The sequence below is a fragment of the Anopheles arabiensis genome, chromosome 3 (genome assembly GCF_016920715.1).
Source record: "Anopheles arabiensis isolate DONGOLA chromosome 3, AaraD3, whole genome shotgun sequence".
Lineage (NCBI taxonomy): Eukaryota > Metazoa > Arthropoda > Insecta > Diptera > Culicidae > Anopheles > Anopheles arabiensis.
The window spans coordinates 74,824,451-74,845,171 of record NC_053518.1 but is presented as its reverse complement, the minus strand read 5'-3'; the positions used below and the strand labels follow the sequence as shown (position 1 = coordinate 74,845,171).

Genomic DNA, 20,721 nt, shown 5'->3' with positions numbered 1-20,721 from the left:
ATCACAGTGGGCGAACCCGCAAGGTCATGTGCAATGACATTTTATGGGGAACATATTTGGTTCTAATTTTAACCTGTTTTTTGCTAATTTTAATAAGTTTAAAATTTATTCATTTCGTACAAAAATTGTATTTTTTACTATCATTCCTTTTACAAACTTCGAAATAACGGATGTAAACAGCTGGAGTTTTGCGCACGCGGACATGAAGCACGATACAAGCACAGTGTGCAAGATATACTTAGGATAAACAATAGTTGCGAGGTAAAATACACACTAAAAACCCCTCAAAAACACACTTAAATCACGTGAAATGAACAAAATAATAATTCCCTTCAAATAGCTTCACAAACAAACTTAAAATTCCTGCCACCATTCAGCAAAAGGGCGGATTCTTCGTTTGGCTGATGTGTGCTTGACAGAATGTAAACAAACTGCACCCCGGTTCATGTGTTCCTGCACGGTTATCACGATCACGGCTCCGAAGCGAAAAAGTCCCCCCTCGAAACATGTGTGCTGCTGCAAATATTGAAGTGTAAGGATTTATTTCATCAAAATTCAAATAATCATAATCACTCACCCAAGTGTGCGATTTCAGCTCCATCAAGATTCCTTTTCCCACGAAGCGCGAGGCGGAAATCGCGTACGATGTGCTGCGGGTAGACAGCGAGCCGAAGCGTAGTTTCGTCCACAAAACGATAACCCTGGAGGAGAACCATCTGCTGCTGCGGCTGGGTGGCGAGCAGGCGAAAAACGTGCGCGTCGGCGTCACCTCCTTCTGCGAGCTGCTGCTCCTGTGCTGCGAAACGCTCGACCAGTTCGGTCCGCCCAAGTCGGACCGGTACGAACATTACTAGAGACCGGACCATGCCGGAACACACGCCCGCACCGACGCCGGGCCGGGCGATCTACGGCTTCGCGCTCTATCTGCTCTTCCAGACGCTCTTCCTGCTGTACGTGCTGTGGGCGTTCGTGCCGACCGTCTGGTTCGACCGGCTTGGGCTGACCTACCTGCCGGACAAATACTTTGCGCTCTTCGTGCCGATCCTTGCCCTGGTCGCCGTGACGCTGTTTGCGTTTCTCGTCTACCCTTCGCTCGGGCTCGCCATGATGCCGGACGTGGACGAGCGGACGACCGTAGCGGACGGCAACAGTATCGTGCGCTGCGAGTTCCGCTTTCCGGACGGGTTGTGCTGCCAGCAGCGGGTGGAAACACCGCTCGAACGGGGGTGGAACGTGAGGCGGCACTGCGCAAAGCACAGCACGCGGCAGGGAGCGGTGGAAACGCAGCGCACGGTGCGTGTGGCCAACTTTTGCGACTGCCCGTACGAGGGTCAGTGTTTGCTGCGGAAAGATCCGGAGTACTTGCCGACGCTGCGAAGCAAAGATCCGATACCGGCGGTTAGTGACCTCAGCCTGTCCCAGGTCAGTCGAACGTTGTACCATCGAAGAGGTAGATGATAAGAGCAGATAGAAGCGCGTTTTTCTTCTGAATTTATATAAAATGTAAAATATGTGTGTACATGTGTTCACTTTAAACTAAACTTTTATTATCAATCGCGCGGGTTGAGTTTGGGAAGAAAATTAACAGTAAGAACCACCTCAATCGTCCATCTTTGCCTTCTTGTTCCGGTTGCGGTTCTTGACGTTGTGTGTTTCGTAGAAGTTGCTGCCAATCTTTTTCCGCTTGCCGGCCCGCTCGATCGCCCGCTTCTGCTTGGAGGTAAGCTTGGCCGCCTTCTTGCCGCTCGTTTCCGGCTGCTCCTCCGTCTGCTGCTTGGCTGGCGCGGCATCTTCCGCCGGCTTCTGTTTCCTCTTCGTAAGCTCACCCTTCTCCTTGGCGCTGCGATGCACCACCCTGCCCTGCTGCTCGTCGTACTCATCCTCCGAGTAGAAATCGCTAATGCCGGACGAATCTTCATCCTCCTCGCCGGCCTCCTTCGCCGCCTTCTTGCGGTTCGCTCGCTTGGCCTTCGCCTCCGCCTTCTTCTCCTCCTTCAGCTTCTCCAGCAGCTCCAGATCGATTTTGTCGATTTCGCGCACATCCTCGCTTTCAAACTCCAGGTTGACCTTGATCTTGCGGAAGTCCTGTATCTGGAACAGCTCGCGACCCTTCTTGACCGTGTCCGGGATGGTCGGCGTTGCCGTCACGCCCGAGTACGTGCTCTTCTGGTCCTCGTCCGGCTGAAGCGTGCGGTTCAGCGCGTCCGCCTCCTCGTCGACAACGGCTTCCTGCTGCTGCTGCTGCTCGTGGAACGATTTCGGCACCTCGAACCCTTCCGGTGCCACGTAGAACGGGAGCCGGCCGCGCTGCCAGTCGTTCAGTATCATCTTCGCCACCGTCTGCACGTCCGGCTCGCCCTTCTTCAGCAGCTTGCCCGTCTTGCGCGCAATCTGCTCGAGGAAATCGATATGGTCCGCCCACTCGGTCACGCCGTACGTCTTCACCACGTACTCCTTGCGGATGCGCTTCAGCACCTCCTCGATGTAGTCCTCCGGATTGTTGACCAGCTCGACCCGCACCACCGCCTTCAGCACCTTCTCCGTGTCGGTTTCCGCGGTCGGGTAGACGACGCCCGGGCAGTCGATCAGGAAGATGCGCTTCATCAGCGTGATGTACTGCCACACCTTCGTTTCGCCCGCGATCGGGGCCACCTTGCACACCTTCTTGCTGCGCAGCGCGTTGATGACGGACGACTTGCCCACGTTCGGGTAGCCGATGAAGCCGACGCTGATTTGCTTCTTGTCCACGTGCAGCTTGCCGATCTGGCGCAGCAGATTGATCAGCGCACCCTTGCCGAACGGGTGCGTGAGCGAGGCGTGGAACGCGATCGTCGGATACTCCTTGCTCAGTATCGCGACCCAGCGCTGCGTCACCCAGATCGGCACCAGGTCGACCTTGTTCAGCACGAAGAACAGATGCTTGTGCGGCTTTTCCTTGCGCAGGAACGTCTCGATGTACTTCGAGCGCGTGCCCATCGGGTCGCGCGCATCCAGCACCTGCAGCAGCACGTCCGCCGAGTCCACCACCTTGTGCAGCTCGTTCCAGATGCGCTTGCTGCCGCCGGCGGCGAAAATGTACTCCCGCACCGCATCCTTCACCCCGCCGTCGTCCCGCTCGATGTCGTGATCCTTCGACTCGTCGTACTGCTCCGCCGACTCTTCCGCCGTGCGCGTCAGGTCCTCCAGATCGCGCACCTTCAGCGTCGGCCGCTTGCGCAGCTTCTTCTTGCCGAACGTCGTGTCGTAGCTTTCCGTGTCGAGCAGATGGACCCGCTGGTAGCGGGCCGACTCGTTCAGCAGCGTGATCGGCAGGTTGGTCGGCTTCATGATCACCTTGTACGGGTCCTTCACCGCCTTGCCCATCTCTTCCTGGAACTTTTGCAGCGACTTTTGCGAGATGACGCGCGAGTTGGCGAACCACTTGGGGGACGGTTCGACACGCGCCACCGTACCGCTGCTGACCCACCCCTGGAACGGGGCGGGCGTGACGATCTTACCCCGGCGGTCCCGCTTCGCCTTAAAGTTCCGGTACATCTGCAGCCGCTTTATGGTGGCCTTCGTGCGCGGCTTGGCAACCCCCTTCAGGCCCTCGGTCGACCGGTCCGGGTTCATCGAGTGGGTCGACTTGTTCATCGACATCTTCCGGGGCGGCCCCGGCCGGGAGCTCACTTTCGGCATGTTGGCTCACAGTTTTTCGGGTCTGTGTGAAAAACTGAGGGGAGGGAAAACCACTACGGTGCCGAAAAAACCGCGACGAAAAGTTGGTAATTTACACGACGCAAATAAAAACAGACACCGCAACACGCGGCTCGTCGTACAAATACGATGACGGATCGGCTCGGCTTGACAGACGTCACGTTTTGTAATTGTTTGACGTTTCAGCATGGCATACAGTAGTTGCCAAACCAAGCGCGCTAGAGATAATTAAATTTAACAAAACGGCATTTTTGTGGTTTTTTTTTGATTGAAAGCTTTAAAAAAAACTACTCGTTCATATAGAGCGAGACTCCGATTGAAATCCATTGATGTTTGGCCTTGTAGGTGTCAGGTTAGTGATGGACGGGTCGATCCGAACCTACCTGGTCGGAGCCATCCAAACGCGACTCGGAGCGCTCATGTAGCGCTCAGTAATTTTGGTTCTAGTAGGTTCCAGTAGGGTGCATACGAGTTCGGTAGGTGCATAGAAGTTCAATACGTTGAGTTGTTTTACAGATAGCGAAAGAGAATCTTCTTCTTCCTCTTCTTCTTCTTCTTCTTCTTCTTCTTCTTCTTCTTCTTCTTCTTCTTCTTCTTCTTCTTCTTCTTCTTCTTCTTCTTCTGCTTCTTCTTCGGCTCAACAACCGTTGTCTTTCAAAGCCTATCTTTACTCACTAATGATGTGCGCTTGGCTTTCAGTGGTAAAAAACGATTTGACAAGGGGGAAAAAACAAGATATACCTGAGTATCCCAAGTGCCACATGTTGTGTCCGAGCAAATGAGATAATACACAGTATTGAAGTATTACACGGCACAAACAGAACGTTTTATATCTACAGATAAAACAATATACAAATCACAGTAAAACGGGCCGCGTACCCTGCCGAGAGCTCCTGCTCTATCGGCTGTTCCACACACTCTGATCGTGCGGTGCTTATGGATGCGCCGGAGTGTGCGTGCGCACACTGGCATCCTCCCTGGGACTCCACCATCGACAGGACGACTGTCGCGGTGAGAACAGGGGTCGCCTATCATCCACAACATCTCCCCTTTTTAATTTATCCGGAGGGGTCCTGCCAACGCGGGATATTCCATTGGGGAATATCGGCGTGGCGACACCCTCCGACCAAATTTACGTGCGTTGCGGGGTGTCCAGAGATGTGTGGGTGGCGATGGTGCTTGATGGTCCCATCGGCTTCCATCGATGATACGGTGCGGTGGAAGGTGGTGGCGCGTAACATCGCCTGACGAAACTGGTACTCTAGGCGGCATATGATTCGCTTGATGGGATCTGCAGCGATGGCGAAACGTAGCTGTCCAAATGTAAGCTGCAGCGTTAGCGAAATGCAGATTGCAGCTGCCCCTGATAGAAGAACTGCAGCGGTGAACTAATTGCGTCCGTGTCGAGGGGGAGCTGCAGTCGGCGACCATGATGTCGCTGTACCCGGGTTTGAAGCAGCGGCAGAACTCGATTCTGCTGGATAGGAAACTGCAGCAGGCTGAATACGAGGCTGCAGTGGGCGTCTTTGACGACGCTGATGTGGGGCTGCAGCAGCGGCGGTATGTGATCGCGCCTGACTAGAGGCTGCAACGGACGACTTTGACGTCGCTTACACGGGGTTGCAGTAGCGGCGGAATGAGATCACGCCTGACTGGAGGCTGCAACGGGCGACTTTGACGTCGCTTACACGAGGTTCCAGTAGCGGCCGAATGTGATCGCGCTGGACTGGAAGCTGCAGCGGGCGACTTTGACGTCGCTTACACGGGGCTGCAGTAGCGGCGGAAAGTGATCGCGCCGGACTGGAAGCTACAGCCTGCGTGGAGAGTGTGTGTGTAACTGCTTCCGAAACGGTCCCCGTGATGGGACGGCAGTCGGAACGTCGGTTGTTGGGGCGGCACCGGCCCGAAATTCCACAGCATTGTTTTTGCAATTGCGATCGCGACGGCGTCTCCCTTGGATGATGCAGCAGGACACAGTTTCCAATCGCGATGGCGGCCGTGGGTTCTTTTTGCTGAGATCCCCCCCTACGCGAGGATGATCCCATCCTTGTCGCCACTGTTGTGTCCGCACAAATGAGACGTAGATGGTTGTACGGCACAAACAGAATATGTGATTTATTCTACTCTTTGGTATGGTAATAAATAAACACGTATATAAATAAAACGCACACACACACGCAATGCGGGGAGAGGACGACTGGTCCTGCTCGCGCCGCGATCCTCACTGAGGACGTCACAGGATGACAGCCTTGCTGTCAACAGTGAGCCCTCAGGATGAGGCAGCGGTCTGTCCACAACACCACAAATCCACTAAGGGCGGTGGCAACGCTCATCGGATGCGATTTTATCGGACGTGATTTGTATGGGATTTGACAGATAACGTCGGACGTGCGATTTCGTCGTCCGACGTTATCTGTCAAATCCCATACAAAAATTTGACAGGGCGTCCGATAAAATCGCATGCGAAACGTATAACACTAAACGGCTTCTAAACGACTCAAGCACTCTACCTAAACGGAATATAGAAAGACTTCGTTTAGCAGACGGCAAACGACTCATGCATTCTAAAAATAGCGAAAAAGTTGGTGGCGCTCTCTGTTGGTGGGATATCCCAACCAGTTGAGCTTCATCGCTTGGAGGAGAGCTTTCTCATTTCCTCTGTACTGTTGTATGGTTCCGCATTGAAGTTATGCATCGCTAGAACTAGAACGGTGATACGATTGTTTAAATACTAAACTCCAATGGAAACCACCAGCACTGAAGCAAGTGAGATTTGAGCAATGGTCGCTGGTGTTGATACCCACGTATCTGACCACACGACCATTCATATAGATTTTTGCTCAGAAAGTTAGACGACTATATAGGTCATGATAAGATAAAACTTGTCGAAACACATTGCAAGAAAAGGATAGCAATATAATAATCAGTTTTAATACGCCATCTATTGATCAAACCAATGAAGCTGTGGAGCTTTCATTTTTTTTCTATGGATATTCAATTTTCCAGTCGTTTAAGCTTAATCTGTGGCGCTTACTTGTGTAATTTGCCAACTTACTTGTGTAAATTTGATTGTCAATTCTACGGTTAAGGCTACTAAATACGTATGCATCCACTGAACCTACTGAACCTATTGAACTCGTACACACCTAAAAAACTCGTGTGAACCTATTGAACTTGTATGAACCTATTGAACTTGTATGAGCCTAATGAACTCGCATGAACCTGTTGAACTGCTATGAACCTACTGAACTCGTATGAATCAATTGAACTAGTTGCACCCACGGGTCGAAATTGTATATGCTTTGCTGAACCTACTAAACTCGCCGGAATCGATTCCATCCTAGCTGCACCCGACTCCAGATCCATCCATTGGTGGAATCGTATGACCCATCACTATGTTAGATAGTCCACCAGATCTCCCCCAGAAAATGCTTGTATAAGGATTTAAAATTGGATATGTTCAGTATCGGTTCTACAAATAATATTTTAGAGCCTTTTCTCATCAACACCAAATCCGACCTTGGTTTCAAAATTAGTCCAAATATCATCCAAAATAACACCACCTTCTGCTACTTTTTTGGCCGGAACTGTATCCGCGTACCTGACAGTACCAGCTGTCATTCCCTCAGCGGCCGTTGTTTACATTCTACTCCCACCGCTTGCGCCCGCAGAAAAAAAGACCTGTTTACGACCGGAACGTGGACGGTCCAATCCCAATCGGCCACTATTTGTTGCCAGCAGCTCGCCGAGTAGTGACACGCGCCCGGTTGCGGTCAGTTGTGCGATTCGATCCTACCCCCCTTCGTAGTGCGTGTGACGCGGCCTACCTACATTGGAATTCGAACCAATCGACCCCCCGCCGCCGCCGCCGCCTTTCTACCATCCACTGCAGCCGGGCTCCAGTGGCACACCAGGGGAATCGTCGAAAGCGGGCCGCAGTCGTGTGTGCGTCAAGGTGAAAGAATCCAGCCACACACAGAGATCGGAATCAAGGTTGGGGAGGGGTGGGGTGTGTGTGTGTCCGGGTGGTGCGCGGTTTAAACAAACTTTCTCCTCTCTGTGTGAAAATCTCTCGTGGGCGCGCTAGTGTGTGTGTATGAATAATCTGTTGTGGTGCAACATTCAGTGAGTTTCATTGATCATTTATTTTTCACCCCCTCCCCCCTTTTTTGGTTTCGGTGGGGATGAAATTCGTTGTTCATCCCCTGTTTTCGCTGGGGAAGAAGCTTTGTTGGACAAAAATTCCGAAAAACCGGCTCCGACGGGTGTGCTTTTGCGTATTTTTGCGACGTGTCCGCGCGCTCTCGACCCGACGGCCGGGTCATTTTGGTGACGCAGATGCGCTGGGGAGGTTACGGCAGACTGCCCGCGTGCGTGATAAGTGGTGCGTCGTCGTGGTATTGTTTCGCTCCCCGTGGTGTAATCACGGCGGTGGTGGTCGTAGCCGCCGGGGTTCAATGTACAACCTCCGCACCATCTCCACCAGCAGCAGCAGCAGCACCACGAGTTCTGCTACAGTTCGATTGATCGATCGATCGTGCGCGCGTTTGTCCTGATTTGTGTGCCAGTTTGCCAGTTTCCCGCTTTGCCCTGCTTTGGCAATTTGCTCATCATTTGACCGTTATTTGTTTCAGCGATTCGTTCGTACAGTTAGGAACCTGCGGGCGTGTGAATGCATGCATTGATAAGAGAAAGTATCCGATGAAGAAGCGCATTCGGTGTGCTTCTTTCTTATTTCGTTTCGTGCAAAACGGTAGAAAAAACATTCCGTAGCCTACTGGTGCCGTGGGGCTACGCATAAATACGCGCTACATCAATTTGTTGTTTCCCTCTTTTCACCCGTGGTTCGTGTGTTTGTGTGCCTGTACGAGTACAATCGTGTGCGATATCGTGGCTTATGTTTTGTTCCGGTGCAGTTCCGCTAAGCCTTCTCTCCCCATATATCTGCACACGACACCGACACGGTGTTAGCAAACAATCATAAACAGAGAGGCGTGTTGTTTGTGTGCATCTATGTGTGGGTGTGTGAAGATGCATTAATTTGTGTGTTTTCAATGTGTTTGCTTGTGTGTGTGTTTTTCTCCCCCTTCTTAGCGCAGTTTCCAGCCGAGAAAAAGTGTGCCTTTTGTGGGGAGTGGAAAATTGAAAAGTGATTTTTATAGAAAAAAGTGAAAAAAAACACACACACAGCTTTCAGCATCAACCACCACCATCATGGCCTCAGTAACAGCGACCGAGCAGTCCAGGAAGAATGTTGAGTTTATCTTCAAAAATCTTCTAGCTGGAGGTAAGTAAGAGCTTTTAAGTGCGGCTCATGTTTTTTTTGTTTTTTTTTGTTTTTTTTTTATATTATTTCCTATTTTATCTTTGAATCTAAGCTCGTTTCCTTTATACAACACTCTTAAATGTACTTATTTATCATTTATACATTTTTAAGCACGTTTTTGTTTCATCAATTGTATAATTGCTTACCTATTCTAGTTTAACATTTCACTACATTATAATTTAATATATTTTTCGTTTTTTTGTGGATTTTTCTGATGATAATTTGGTTAATTTTGTACGCCAGTTTTTTTAAAGATAGTAATAATTAATAATATAAAATATTGTTTTATAAAAAAATCAAAATAATCATCAGAAATTAGAGAGCAGACTTATAAATGATAATCAATATCAGATTGCTAAAATTTTAGTTACATTCATGATAAACAAACATTTATTAAAACAAATTTATTAAATTGTTCTGTGGAAGTAAAACTTAACAAAGTAAAGCAAATAAAACAATTGTTAAAGTTTTTGGAAATATTTGCACAAAAGAGGAAATCTAAACAGTAAGAAATAACAAAATTACAGCTTGAAATGCATGCAATGGTTTTAGATATTGGTTTTGTCAGTTGTTCAATAACATTTTTGATTGCTTGTAAACAATTTAATCGCTTTTGGGTATCTCTGTTACACCATATTCTAGTCCGAGGAGACCGTTGTGTTTTATAGGTCTTATACCCTTAGTCTTTTTTTTAAATTATTTTCGATTTTGACATTCGGTACAGTTATATAATATATTACAATAATTCAAAGCCAATTAACATAACAACATTTATTTCAATATTTTAAAACAAATAATATTTCAATCCCGGACATCAATTGGAACAAATTAAAAAATGCTGTTTCAAATTTACGAGAAAAGAACAATAAACGCTTACAATTTTATGCAAAGTTTTCATTGCAAAAATTGCTCCTTATTTTGCCGGTACTAAAAACGGTAATACAATCTAGTTTCGGGTTGTAAACTTAATTTAATATTTCATTTTTATTAGTCTTTTTTAGCCTTTTTTTTAAGCATTTTGACATTTGCTTTTATTTGTTTGTTGTTTTAATTGTTTTTATTTACAACCTCTGATAAAAGTCATAATATATTAATGTAATATCTTTGTTTTCTTCTGTCATTAATTTATGAAAAATTAAAACTTTGGCCCATAGCAAACAGAGGATAAAGAAGATTAAAGAATAATAAAATAAAAATACAACCTAACAAATGGTTTATGATAACCATATTTATCAAACACAGGGTTTTCCAGGTCTCGAAAGCATGTATGGGCCGGCAGGTCCGCGTAGGACGTTACGCCAAAAAGAAGAAGAAAAAGAAGAAAAAGAAGAAGGGATTTTCCAGGGGTTTTCAGAGTTGTGGGACCCTTCCTTGACTCTTTCTTGTGGGGAAATGGACTTCGGCACTATTCCTATTGGATTTATTCATGAACGTTGCTATCCAATAGGAATTTTCCCATTACATCAAGTTCATTTTACCGAAGAAGAGTCAATAAAATGTCCCACAGTTACGAGAACTCCTGGACACCCTGTAATGAAAATTATTACAGCTATCTATCGCAGATGAAACAAAAAATGAATTAAAAATTGGATACAAGATTCACTTTGAAAAATTGACTGCCATTTAACCATTGTCTCATGTAATAGTAAATGATTTGTCCATAAAATGGCTTTAAACGTTGAATTCTATTAATATGAAATTTGGAAACGCACAAAAGTTTATAGTAATTTTGCTTGACCTCGTCGGTGCGATTTTTGGGGTGTAGCTGCAGCAAAGCGCTTAAGCCTGCTTGCAACAACGCGCCAGCAGGTAATAATAACGCCAAAGAAAGGAAGGGAGGGGAGGAGTAGGGCCGTCATATTAACAATCGTTTCTTTCCCGATGTGTGTGTTTGTGTGTCCCTACTACTAAACCCACCATTGCCAAACAACACAGCCAACTTTGATTTCATCTTTTCACACATCTTCTTCCAGCGTGACCTTACTTTGTACACGAATCTTTGTTTTTTTTTTTCTTAGCTATTTTGTTCCCTTCCTCCTCTTACCTTTTCCTTCACACGAAGGAACGTTTGTACTGTTGCATGCATTTACAACCTTGTCACTTTCCATTTCGACGTTTTAATTTGTCGTTTTGTCGGGATTTGGCTGTGGCTGCTGCTGTTTACTCATCTGTGTTTTATTGGCTGTAAACGGGTTTTCTTGACCAAATCGCTGCGTGTACTTTGCACGCTGTAATTGTTCGGCCGTGCCGCGAAGTGTGTGCCCCGGTCTTGGTCAGTCTGCTTAAGCGTGCGATGCTGTGGATTTCACTCCTCAATTGTAGCTCAATTTTGAAATTCATTTTAAAATGCTTGAATGAGATTTACCAACTAGTGGAATGAGATTCATTTATTTCGTTACTACACCATTGGAATTTATCAAACTTTGAAGGTGTAAAATGGCTGTGTTATGTTTAGCTATGTGTCACACAGCATGATTAGCATTCCGTAGCATCTTCATCCACCAGCGAAACCAGACAGTCGTTTAAAGTCTAATCATGCAAACATGTCCACCCTCCCCGCTTCTCGGCCGTTTCAGGTGTGGCCGGCATGTGCTCGAAGACGGCCGTCGCGCCACTCGATCGCATCAAGATCCTGCTGCAGGCCCACTCGATCCACTACAAGCATCTCGGCGTGTTTAGCGGGCTGAAGCACATCGTCAAGAAGGAGTCGTTCTTCGCCCTGTACAAGGGCAACGGGGCCCAGATGGTACGGATATTTCCGTACGCCGCCACCCAGTTCACCGCATTCGAGGTGTACAAAAAGGTGAGTCGAGATGAAACACCGGGGGATGAACGCGCACACTTCATTTGTTGTAATCGCATATTACACTTCCCTTATTGCAAACAGTATCTGGGCAAAGCGTTAGGCACGAACCTGCCGATCAAGCACGCGGACAAATTCATTGCCGGTGCGGCCGCAGGCGTGACGGCAGTCACCTTGACGTATCCACTGGACACGATCAGAGCGCGGCTTGCCTTCCAGGTTACCGGCGAGCATCGGTACAACGGTATTGTGCATACGGCCGTGAGCATCTTTCGGACGGTAAGTATGGTAAAATGCACTCACAGAAGTCATTTAAAAAACGAATATTAGACGAATATTTAATAAAAAATATTTAAAAAAAAGCTTAGAAATCTTGAAAAGCTACGTGTGAAGCTACTTCAAACCTAGAAAAATAAAAAAAATGATTGAAAAATAAACACAAACATTAAATAAATCCTTTTCGAATGTTATAATAACTGAACTCTAAACATAATATCAATCAATGTTTAAGTCAAAATTAAACATTGAATTTGATAGTATAAAGGAACAACAATAGTAGCATTAAAAAGCAAGATGAAAAAGTAACAATCGAAATGAAAAAATGAAATTTGAAAAAGAATGAGAAAATGATAAAAAAAAATCAACCAAAAGTATTATTTAACAACCATTTAATATATCTACCGTGTTCCCCGAGATCCGCGGTACCTCTTACAGGGTTTTTTCAGAGGTGCAAATACTTGTGGCATACATTTATGATTCTTTTTTACACCAAATTAACTTTATCCGAAAGGAATTGGACTTTATGGCACCGTTTTTGGACAAATCTAATAGGAAATTCTAAGGAGCCTATCTAAACAGGGTATTATCGAATCCAATTCCCTTCTTACAAAGTTCATTTCAAATAAGAAAAAGTCAAACTAGTATCCCGCAGTTATGAGAACCCCTGAATATAAAATAAAATAAATAATATAAAAAAAATAAAGTAAATCCCTTTAGAAGGTTATAACTGAACTATAAAAATAGCATTAATGAGGTAAAATTTGACATTAAATTTGACAAAAAAAGAAATACAATATTAGCATTGACTACAAAATGACAGTCGAAATGAAAAATTAAAAATGAAATAATTCGAATTAAAAAGAATGAGAAAATGATTTGAAAAATCACCAAACATACATAAATTTAACGTAAAACATAAAGTAACTGGTAAGAAAAGAATCATTAACAAGCTTAACATTGATTCAGCCTTACAATTGCATATAGAGCGCTTGAACTAGATGATGATTCATAATACGAAATTAAAATCATTTTATCATCACTAAATTATTAATTCTTATTTATTATAAATGATTAATGCAAGTATGTTTCAATTTTTTTGTTTTTTCAACATTTCCGCAAACCCAGGAAGGAGGACTGCGCGCCCTTTACCGTGGTTTCGTGCCGACACTGATGGGCATGGTACCGTACGCTGGCTTTTCGTTCTACTGCTTCGAGATGCTTAAGTTTGTCTGCATGAAGTACGCACCGGGCATTACGTGTAAAAAGTGCGACAGAAACACCGGTAAGCGGGCGACAGGCTTATTCATAAATAAATGGAGGATAACAACACAACTAACGCTTTTGTACTGCTTTGTTTGCCTAACTCTCGTTGTCTCTCCAGGCGGGCTAGTACTTTGCGTGCCGGCAAAGTTACTGTGCGGTGGATTTGCTGGTGCGGTCGCACAATCGTTCTCCTACCCGCTGGACGTCACCCGAAGGCGGATGCAGCTGGCAATGATGAACCCGGAAACGGCTAAATTTGGGTAAGAAATCTCGCACCACCATCCTGTACGCGTAGATTGTAATAATGCTGCAGTTGACAATGAGCGATATCTTCTGCATTCCATCGCCTTCCATCGCCTTCCATCGCTTACCATTGCTTCATTCATGTTGCACGCTGTTAGCTAATGGTGTGTGGTGGTGGTACTTTGTACATCGGTGTCGAAGTGTTGACCTCTAAAGGGACCAGCTTTGGTGGATGATGGGTCGTCCAGGGTGTGCGATAGCGTCGAACAATCGTTCCTTTCCGTTGTGGCAGCGTGTATAGAGGGAGAGAGAGCGCGCACCGTGCCGCATATTTGCATATTTGCAATTGCATAACAAATGATGCTTGCCGTTGACCACAAATCTCCCCAAGAAGAGGATCTTCCTCTTCAAGGAAAGTTGCTTGGAGGTTTTTGTATCACTTATCGATTATCGCTGACTTCTAAAGGAGGAATTGAGACCGAAAATGTATAACGCTTCACACTTCGGGTGTTGCGAGGTGAGCCGGTATCGTGAAACGGGTTTTGTTTCTCGTTTTGCGGTGACACGTGCGATGACACACTCACACACACACTGCTGGCGGACACAACTTTCTCACCAATCATGCCAACAAGTGCCACGCGGTCTCAGGCAAAAGGGAAGCGCTGTCGTTTGACAATATAGCAGCGGGTGTGATTGGAGCAGGCTGCTGGCCCCGTGTGTCCAACCTCCTGTACCGGTTTCCAATCGTGTGAGCATTCATTTAAGACAGTGTTGTCAAACTCCAAAGGGCTTTGAGCATTAACTTTTCTTTTGCAATCAGTTCTGTTCATTTGTATATAAATGGGATGTCTTGTTTTAATTCACTATTGGCAGAATCGCTCCCATAACTATAGAAGAACGTATAATAACGATTTCATTTATTAATTTTGGTTTGCTTTTTACACATTCATTATTATTAATTTAAAAATATATTAAATTTTTGCTAAACGCCGCCGACATCCCTGACCCATATTAGTTCACCTGCAGACACGCAGCCGAGGTCCATCCGATCGGCCGTGTTGTGGACGATGCGGATGTGTCACCCATCGTGACATTCATTCGAAAGGCATTCGGGGAGCGTTATACGAAGGCAGCTTTAGGCAGACGATTACGCAATGCCAATTTTAAAAGGCAGATTTTACGAATTCCACAAAGAGGAGAATCCCCCCCCTTCCATTCACTACGGTGCCGCAGCAGCCCAGGTGTGTACGAAATAGTACAGCTCTTTCCCGAACCCAAAACGCGGCAGCTAATGGATGTTTGGAGCTTTTGCAAACGATCGATTTCGGTGCCGAGGTGTACACATGGCTAAAACAGTATGCCCGTCCGGATGTGTAGATATCATTATTTCTCCATTTACGACTCTTTACCCTTCCAAAAGCCGTCGATCGGCAGCGGGGGTTTACTGGCCGATCGTTTTAGCCGCTCCGTTGATAACTTGTTTGGGGTTTTTGGGTTTTTTTTTTTGGTGCAAAACGACGCAAAAGACGGAAGGAATTTCGGCCTGGCATTATTTGCTGCCGGTTGCTTTAAATTGAAGAATGAAGGGTAGACGCAGACGAAGGAATGAGTACAGCCAAACAGGTTGGATGGTGTATTATCTTTCTCTCTTACTTCACACCGCGGTGGAGTGTGCAGGTGGTTGATATATATATTTTTTTTGTACATAAACGATGCTGATGAAGTAACTTTTACAGAAAAGGTGAGGATTAAACGAACGTTAGCACTTTTAGGGGCAATTAACTTGATTTTTATGATCGTTCTGAGCTTTACTAATTCACGATCGTTTCGTATAATTAAAAGAAGCGTGTTAATTGGTTGATGCTATCGATTAGTTATTGCTGATAGCGCAGGCAGCTTATTCTAGCTTCATTGAAAAAAAACTTCTTACGCATGTCTTTTAAATCATGCCGAACATTTCGAGTTAACTCGCGGGGGACTTGTTGATTTGGAATTGAATTTTCCCAGGCTTAATTTACGCAAACCTGCACGTCATTCCACAACCGATGGATAGTGGGAGGAACAAAACTGTCTCGCAAGGTATAGAACGAGACTAATGACGCAATTCGCTTCGGGTGATTTTCCTTTGCGCTGCTCATCGCATCATCCATCACACAGCGAAACATCCCTGCGCGGAAGGTTCATCCAACAACATCAGCCACAGCTTTTCAGCACTAATCTGTTTCTTAATCGTTGTACAATAATTAAAGCTTGGGCCCAATGGGCCAGCACAAAAAGCAAAACGCTCATTAGTGTTCGGTTTCCATCATCCTCCCTTACAGAGCGAAAAGTGCTGCTTATGCAATGGTCATTGTGGGGGGTTTTTCTTTCTTTTGGATTTCATTTCTGTTTGCTCCACGTTTCGTCACCATACACAATTCACTTTCGATCTACTTACTAATTCTACTTTATCTATTTTTCCTTACTCGCGCTACCGATGACACGCTCTGGTGATGGACACGATTACTTCTCTTCGTACGATTCTGTTACTGTTGCGCTTCTTCATCTCACACTGACACTTATTTGGTCGATTGTACAATAACGGCACGATGCTGTATCGATGGAAAAAATGCGAAAACAAAAAAACCTCCTCCTGTCCGTCGTTTAACAACGTCGACTGCACTAACTGTGGCTGTGCAACGTTAATTACCGCACGCGCGCATTCGGTACTACTTTCTCCCGCGGCATTCCACGTGCGATATGCGATTGGCTACTGCCGTTTGTTACCTCGATTTATGGGGTCTTTTTTTGGGATCGTCGTCCGCTGCATAACTTTTCCTCGTGAGCGATAAAACTACCTGGTACCTGGCTTATCGTTTTTTATGGGGGTTATTTCTAATTGAATTACATTACGCCCTCCGCCCGCCCGGTACGATGTTCATGGGTTCGGTGCGCGGTGGCAAACTCTGTTTAATAACTCAATTGTGCCGCCCTCCTCTCCGTTTCTCACCGCGTTCTGACTTGGGTGCAACTGTGGATCGATTAACAAACCGATCGTCCAAACCAATGCGTCTACTAACAACAACGCGTCGACACAAACGCTCTGCGGTACGGCAACATAACACAGGAGGTGGGTATATATACTTGCGTGCTGCAACCGTTTTCCCGCTTTGCATGTGTTTGTTTGTTTGTGTTCGTCTTCCGCGTTTGTCCGTTTCCGTCTTTGCTGTGTGCTGTCTAGTGATCATGCGATCATGTTCCCAACAGTTGACGCTGATGGGTTCTTAAGCTGTAGATACGGCTAGTGAAGCGATGGATGTCGCATTATTAAGTAATATTTTGTTTGTAGCAACGTGTATATATGTAGTATTTTTGCACGAGCTGTAGAAACGACAGGAATATTGATTCGCTTTACATCAAATTCGGCCTTGTAGCTTAATGTTACATTAAAAGAATTTTAATTTTTAATATCAAATAAAACCTGTAGTCTTGTTGCCAATTGTTCAAGGGCTTTTAGACCTTTTCCCATCCTGTGTGTAGCTTATAATGTGTATGTGTGTGTGTGATTTTCAATTGATCTTATGATAATTCTGTGCTTTACATTTATTTGTTCCGCGTTCAATTTCCATTTTCTATCGATTGATCATGTGATAATGAGTAGAAGCTCGTTTAATTTAAAATATAAACCAATTTATTTCTTATCTAAACTTATAACATCTCTACCTCAAATACATTGATAACAATATTAAAGAAAATACCCAACACCGAAAGATCATCTGCCTAGCAGGGGGGGGGGGGTTCGGCTTGCGGTCCGCCTATCTGTGCCAGATCAAAGGTAATGCGGTTGAACTTTAGAGGGCAGTAAAACCGGCTTGATAAAGCTCTGGTGGTCATTCCCATTGAGGTCATTCGTCTTGCTGGAATTCGATCGACCCCAAATGATGAGAGGGCGATGCTGATGATGTAAAACGATTCAATTCAGACGCTTTTCAGTGATAGCTTCCATAAATTAAGCGCGCGAAGTAAATTAAGACTAATGCTAATGCCCATCATTTCACAATATAGTGGAACGTCGTGAGGGTCCGCATGCATTTGTATGAAAATTAATCGTTGAAGCGGTTTAAGTTAAATTTAGTTTTATTTGAAAACAAATTATATGAATCATTAATTTTTGAAAATTAAAACCATAATTTTAGATAATGTATTTAGTTCATTACGAGCTCGTAACACTAATGTTTATCAATGGATATGTAGAGCATTTAGTGAACCGTTTAGTTTGTGATTTCTTTTGTGTGTAATGTGCGTCTCAAAAATTCTGACCAATTTCTAATATTTTCCTCCCTTCTTCCCCCCCTTTTCCCCATTCACCCTCTTTTTTACCTTTAGCATGGGCATGTGGAAAACGCTATCGATTATCTACAACGAAAACGGCATCATGCGGGGCCTTTACCGGGGGATGTCGATCAACTATCTGCGCGCCATACCGATGGTGGCCGTGTCCTTCTCGACCTACGAGGTTCTGAAGCAAGCGCTTAAGCTCGACACGGGCATGAAGATATAATGACAAGCCGGTAGAGGAAGCTTCATAGCGACGCTTGCTAGTAAGTGCGCGTTACGAGGGCGGGATTGATTTTTGTTATGCTTAGTTAATTTGTTTATTTTGAGTTTAGATTATTTTATGTTTTTTTGACAATTTTCATTACCACAACAACACATCTTCCCTGTCTCTCTCTATATGTAGCTAATTTTTCGTTCATTTCATGTGTAAGAAGGTATCTATCATGTTTTGTTTTGTAGAAGTAGAAGCTACAATCGTGACAAGGTGGAAACGGCACGATCGTACACTGCTTCACTGAGCTATCCAGGAGTACAGGGGTTCCTTAAGAGATATTTATTTCTATAGCTTTTACAACTGCACAGAGCTACCATTGTCCTGTAAAAAAACAAAAGCAGAAATGGTCGTAGAAGATGAACTTTCTATCACCAACTTTTTATTTCAATTTAGTTGTCAGGGTGTGTAGGGGGGAACAAAATGCGTCACACCTATGACGTTTGTGCTTTTAGTACAACAAATAACATGGACAGTCACCGTGACACAGAATCAATGTGGAAGTATTAATGTTTAAGCAAGGTTTCCGTACTTAAGCTTAAGTAAGGAGAGGCAAAGGCAAGCGTTTCTTGAACCATTATACGCAACAAAAAAGAAAAAGTAATAACAGTGTTTTAAGGATAGCGTTGATTGTCGTGACTATGAAGTGAGAAAAGGAAAAAGGACATGCACACACAATTATGTTGCTTTACGCATTAGGTGAAATAATGATTGTCAAATTAGTAGAGTATACTTAGCGGCTAATGATGTGACTAAAGTAGTGAGCGATGGTAAAAAAGGAGAAACGGGGCGGTATTTTTTAAAAAGCGCTAAACAGCGGCCGCCTTCTTCCCTACTCTTATGACTATGGACAAAAAGAAACACAAGAAACGTAAATAAAGATGATGACATATTTTGTTACAATAGTATAATGGAGACACGTTCGGCCATTGCAGCTGGATATGCTCGTTGCGGAAAGAAAAACGAAAATAATATTGTACAACGCGCGCGTACAATGCTGTAAATAACTTGTTGCATTTGTTCTTTATTGGTTGCACTATCTTTTTTGTAGTTTGTTATTACACAATATACGAGGGGAGGGTACAGCTTTTTAAATAGTTGGGAAGGAAGTGGTGGAGCCCGGGGTTGCTTTCCTATAAGTCTGCATTTGAAGGCGCTGTGTCTGTAATGGTGAGTTTGAGAGTTTTGCTTTCGCACACGTAAATATATAATACGTTTTTTTCTATATTTTCTGTATTTTTCTGTTACGCGCTCTGCTGCTGTATTTCTACCAAACAAGGCGTTAGGGAACAATGCTAGTAGTAGCGCTGCTGTAACACGGCCATTTTTATATGTTTGTATCTCTTTTTTTTTGCCCCGGTTTGGGGGAAGTAACACATTCAACAATCATACTACACAATACCGTTTCAGTGCGTTTAAGTAGGTTTCTTTTTAAAACGGGTTTTCACTAACCCATTATCTCCCTATTATCTCGAAACTCTGCAGTACAGCGTACGTGTGTGTGTTGTTTTGTAGTTTGCATTGAATTTTTATATTGTTCTGTTACATTTTTGTCCAACAAAAGCATTGTTACAATGGGGTTTCCTCTCTCTTGTCTTAGTTATTTAGAATATGTGAAGGATTTTCCTTCCCAGACACCTTTCCTTTATTAGACTAGTTTTCCTTTATTTTAGAACAACAGTTGAACAGAGCTGACTAGAGAGCGCCTTTTGGTTATCGCTTATCGGCCCCCGTGATGGCATGGATTGCACACGAATGGTTTATATATAGTTTGCACAGGTGTTATTGTATAAAGTTTTTGTGTATCCTTGTAACTTTATTTTCATTTATAAAAATAATGAAATAGTTGTCAAAAATTTAATTCCAGTTTTGTCAAAAAAAAAAACAATACTCATCAAATCGCCATTCTTTTCTCGTCAAATATTTCTACAAATTATTTCTATCGTTTGTGGTTGGAATATAAGCAGAAAAACCCTTTTATAAGCGTAAAATACTGGTTGCGTTTAAAAAAAAACATAATGCTCAATTAATCTTCAAATCTTTGATAACTGGTTATACAGGGTTTTGCAAGTCACTTTTGAATGTAAACATTGTTTTTCAACACCGTGCAAAAAAATATTTCACATCACTCTGATATTTCATTTCCATCATAATAAAGGGTTTTCCAAGTCAGTTTCGAATGTGCACATAATTATTCACCGCCTCCAATATGTTTTTCAACAGCTGTAAAATGGTTTATTTGTTTCAAAATGAAATTTCAGTTTTAACACATGATTTTCAACACATAACAAAGAGCTTTCAAACTCAATCCAGTTTGAGACGTTTTGAAAAAAACGCGGTAGATTTTAAAAATTATGATGAAGGAAATGAAATGTCAGATCGATGTGGAACAACATTTTGCATGCGGTGAATAACAATGTTTACATTCGAAACTGACTTGGAAACCATGTAATACAGGGTTTTCCAATTCACATTCAAATGTGGGCATCATTATTCCCCGCCTGCAAGATAAACATCAACAGC

The 20,721-nt window shown here is 44.3% G+C and overlaps 4 protein-coding genes across 15 annotated transcripts; 3 read left to right on the top strand and 1 right to left on the bottom strand.

The window, feature by feature from the left end:
• Positions 1-135: 135 nt before the first annotated feature.
• On the top strand, positions 136-876 carry LOC120902325 (EKC/KEOPS complex subunit LAGE3). The gene is made up of 3 exons (XM_040311001.1): positions 136-261; positions 341-532; positions 596-876. The coding sequence occupies exons 2-3, from the start codon at positions 507-509 to the stop codon at positions 852-854; spliced, it is 285 nt and encodes a 94-aa protein (XP_040166935.1). The 5' UTR covers positions 136-261; positions 341-506; the 3' UTR covers positions 855-876.
• LOC120902324 lies at positions 841-1,541 on the top strand. Its single transcript, XM_040311000.1, has one exon. The coding sequence runs from the start codon at positions 865-867 to the stop codon at positions 1,456-1,458; it is 594 nt and encodes a 197-aa protein (XP_040166934.1). The 5' UTR covers positions 841-864; the 3' UTR covers positions 1,459-1,541.
• On the bottom strand, positions 1,518-3,842 carry LOC120902323 (nucleolar GTP-binding protein 2). The gene has a single exon (XM_040310999.1). The coding sequence runs from the start codon at positions 3,676-3,678 to the stop codon at positions 1,600-1,602; it is 2,079 nt and encodes a 692-aa protein (XP_040166933.1). The 5' UTR covers positions 3,679-3,842; the 3' UTR covers positions 1,518-1,599.
• A 3,480-nt stretch (positions 3,843-7,322) lies between these two features.
• On the top strand, positions 7,323-19,103 carry LOC120902028 (graves disease carrier protein homolog). Of its 12 annotated transcripts, XR_005739363.1 has the most exons (8): positions 7,323-7,689; positions 8,791-8,983; positions 11,599-11,825; positions 11,910-12,104; positions 13,230-13,386; positions 13,486-13,627; positions 15,618-16,719; positions 17,976-18,087. XR_005739363.1 is itself a non-coding variant. In XM_040310487.1 (7 exons), exons 2-7 carry the CDS (start codon positions 8,911-8,913, stop codon positions 18,148-18,150), a joined length of 972 nt encoding a protein of 323 aa, XP_040166421.1. In that variant the 5' UTR covers positions 7,324-7,468; positions 8,796-8,910; the 3' UTR covers positions 18,151-19,103. The 12 variants fall into 12 exon arrangements, 11 of the variants coding, with proteins under 11 accessions (XP_040166421.1, XP_040166420.1, XP_040166416.1 ...); XM_040310487.1 differs by lacking the exon at positions 15,618-16,719 and having other exon boundaries at positions 7,324-7,468; positions 8,796-8,983; positions 13,486-13,628; positions 17,974-19,103; XM_040310486.1 differs by lacking the exon at positions 15,618-16,719 and having other exon boundaries at positions 7,324-7,468; positions 13,486-13,628; positions 17,974-19,103.
• The last annotated feature ends 1,618 nt before the right edge of the window (positions 19,104-20,721 follow it).

Coding starts and splice junctions, on each gene's coding strand:
- LOC120902323 (XM_040310999.1), bottom strand. CDS start 3,678: ATGCCGAAAGTGAGCTCCCGGCCGGGGCCGCCCCGGAAGATGTCGATG.
- LOC120902324 (XM_040311000.1), top strand. CDS start 865: ATGCCGGAACACACGCCCGCACCGACGCCGGGCCGGGCGATCTACGGC.
- LOC120902325 (XM_040311001.1), top strand. CDS start 507: ATGTGTGCTGCTGCAAATATTGAAGT. Junction 533..595: donor GCTGCTGCAAATATTGAAGT/GTAAGGATTTAT, acceptor GTGCGATTTCAG/CTCCATCAAGATTCCTTTTC.
- LOC120902028 (XM_040310487.1), top strand. CDS start 8,911: ATGGCCTCAGTAACAGCGACCGAGCAGTCCAGGAAGAATGTTGAGTTT. Junction 12,105..13,229: donor CCGTGAGCATCTTTCGGACG/GTAAGTATGGTA, acceptor CCGCAAACCCAG/GAAGGAGGACTGCGCGCCCT. Junction 13,387..13,485: donor AAAGTGCGACAGAAACACCG/GTAAGCGGGCGA, acceptor TTGTCTCTCCAG/GCGGGCTAGTACTTTGCGTG.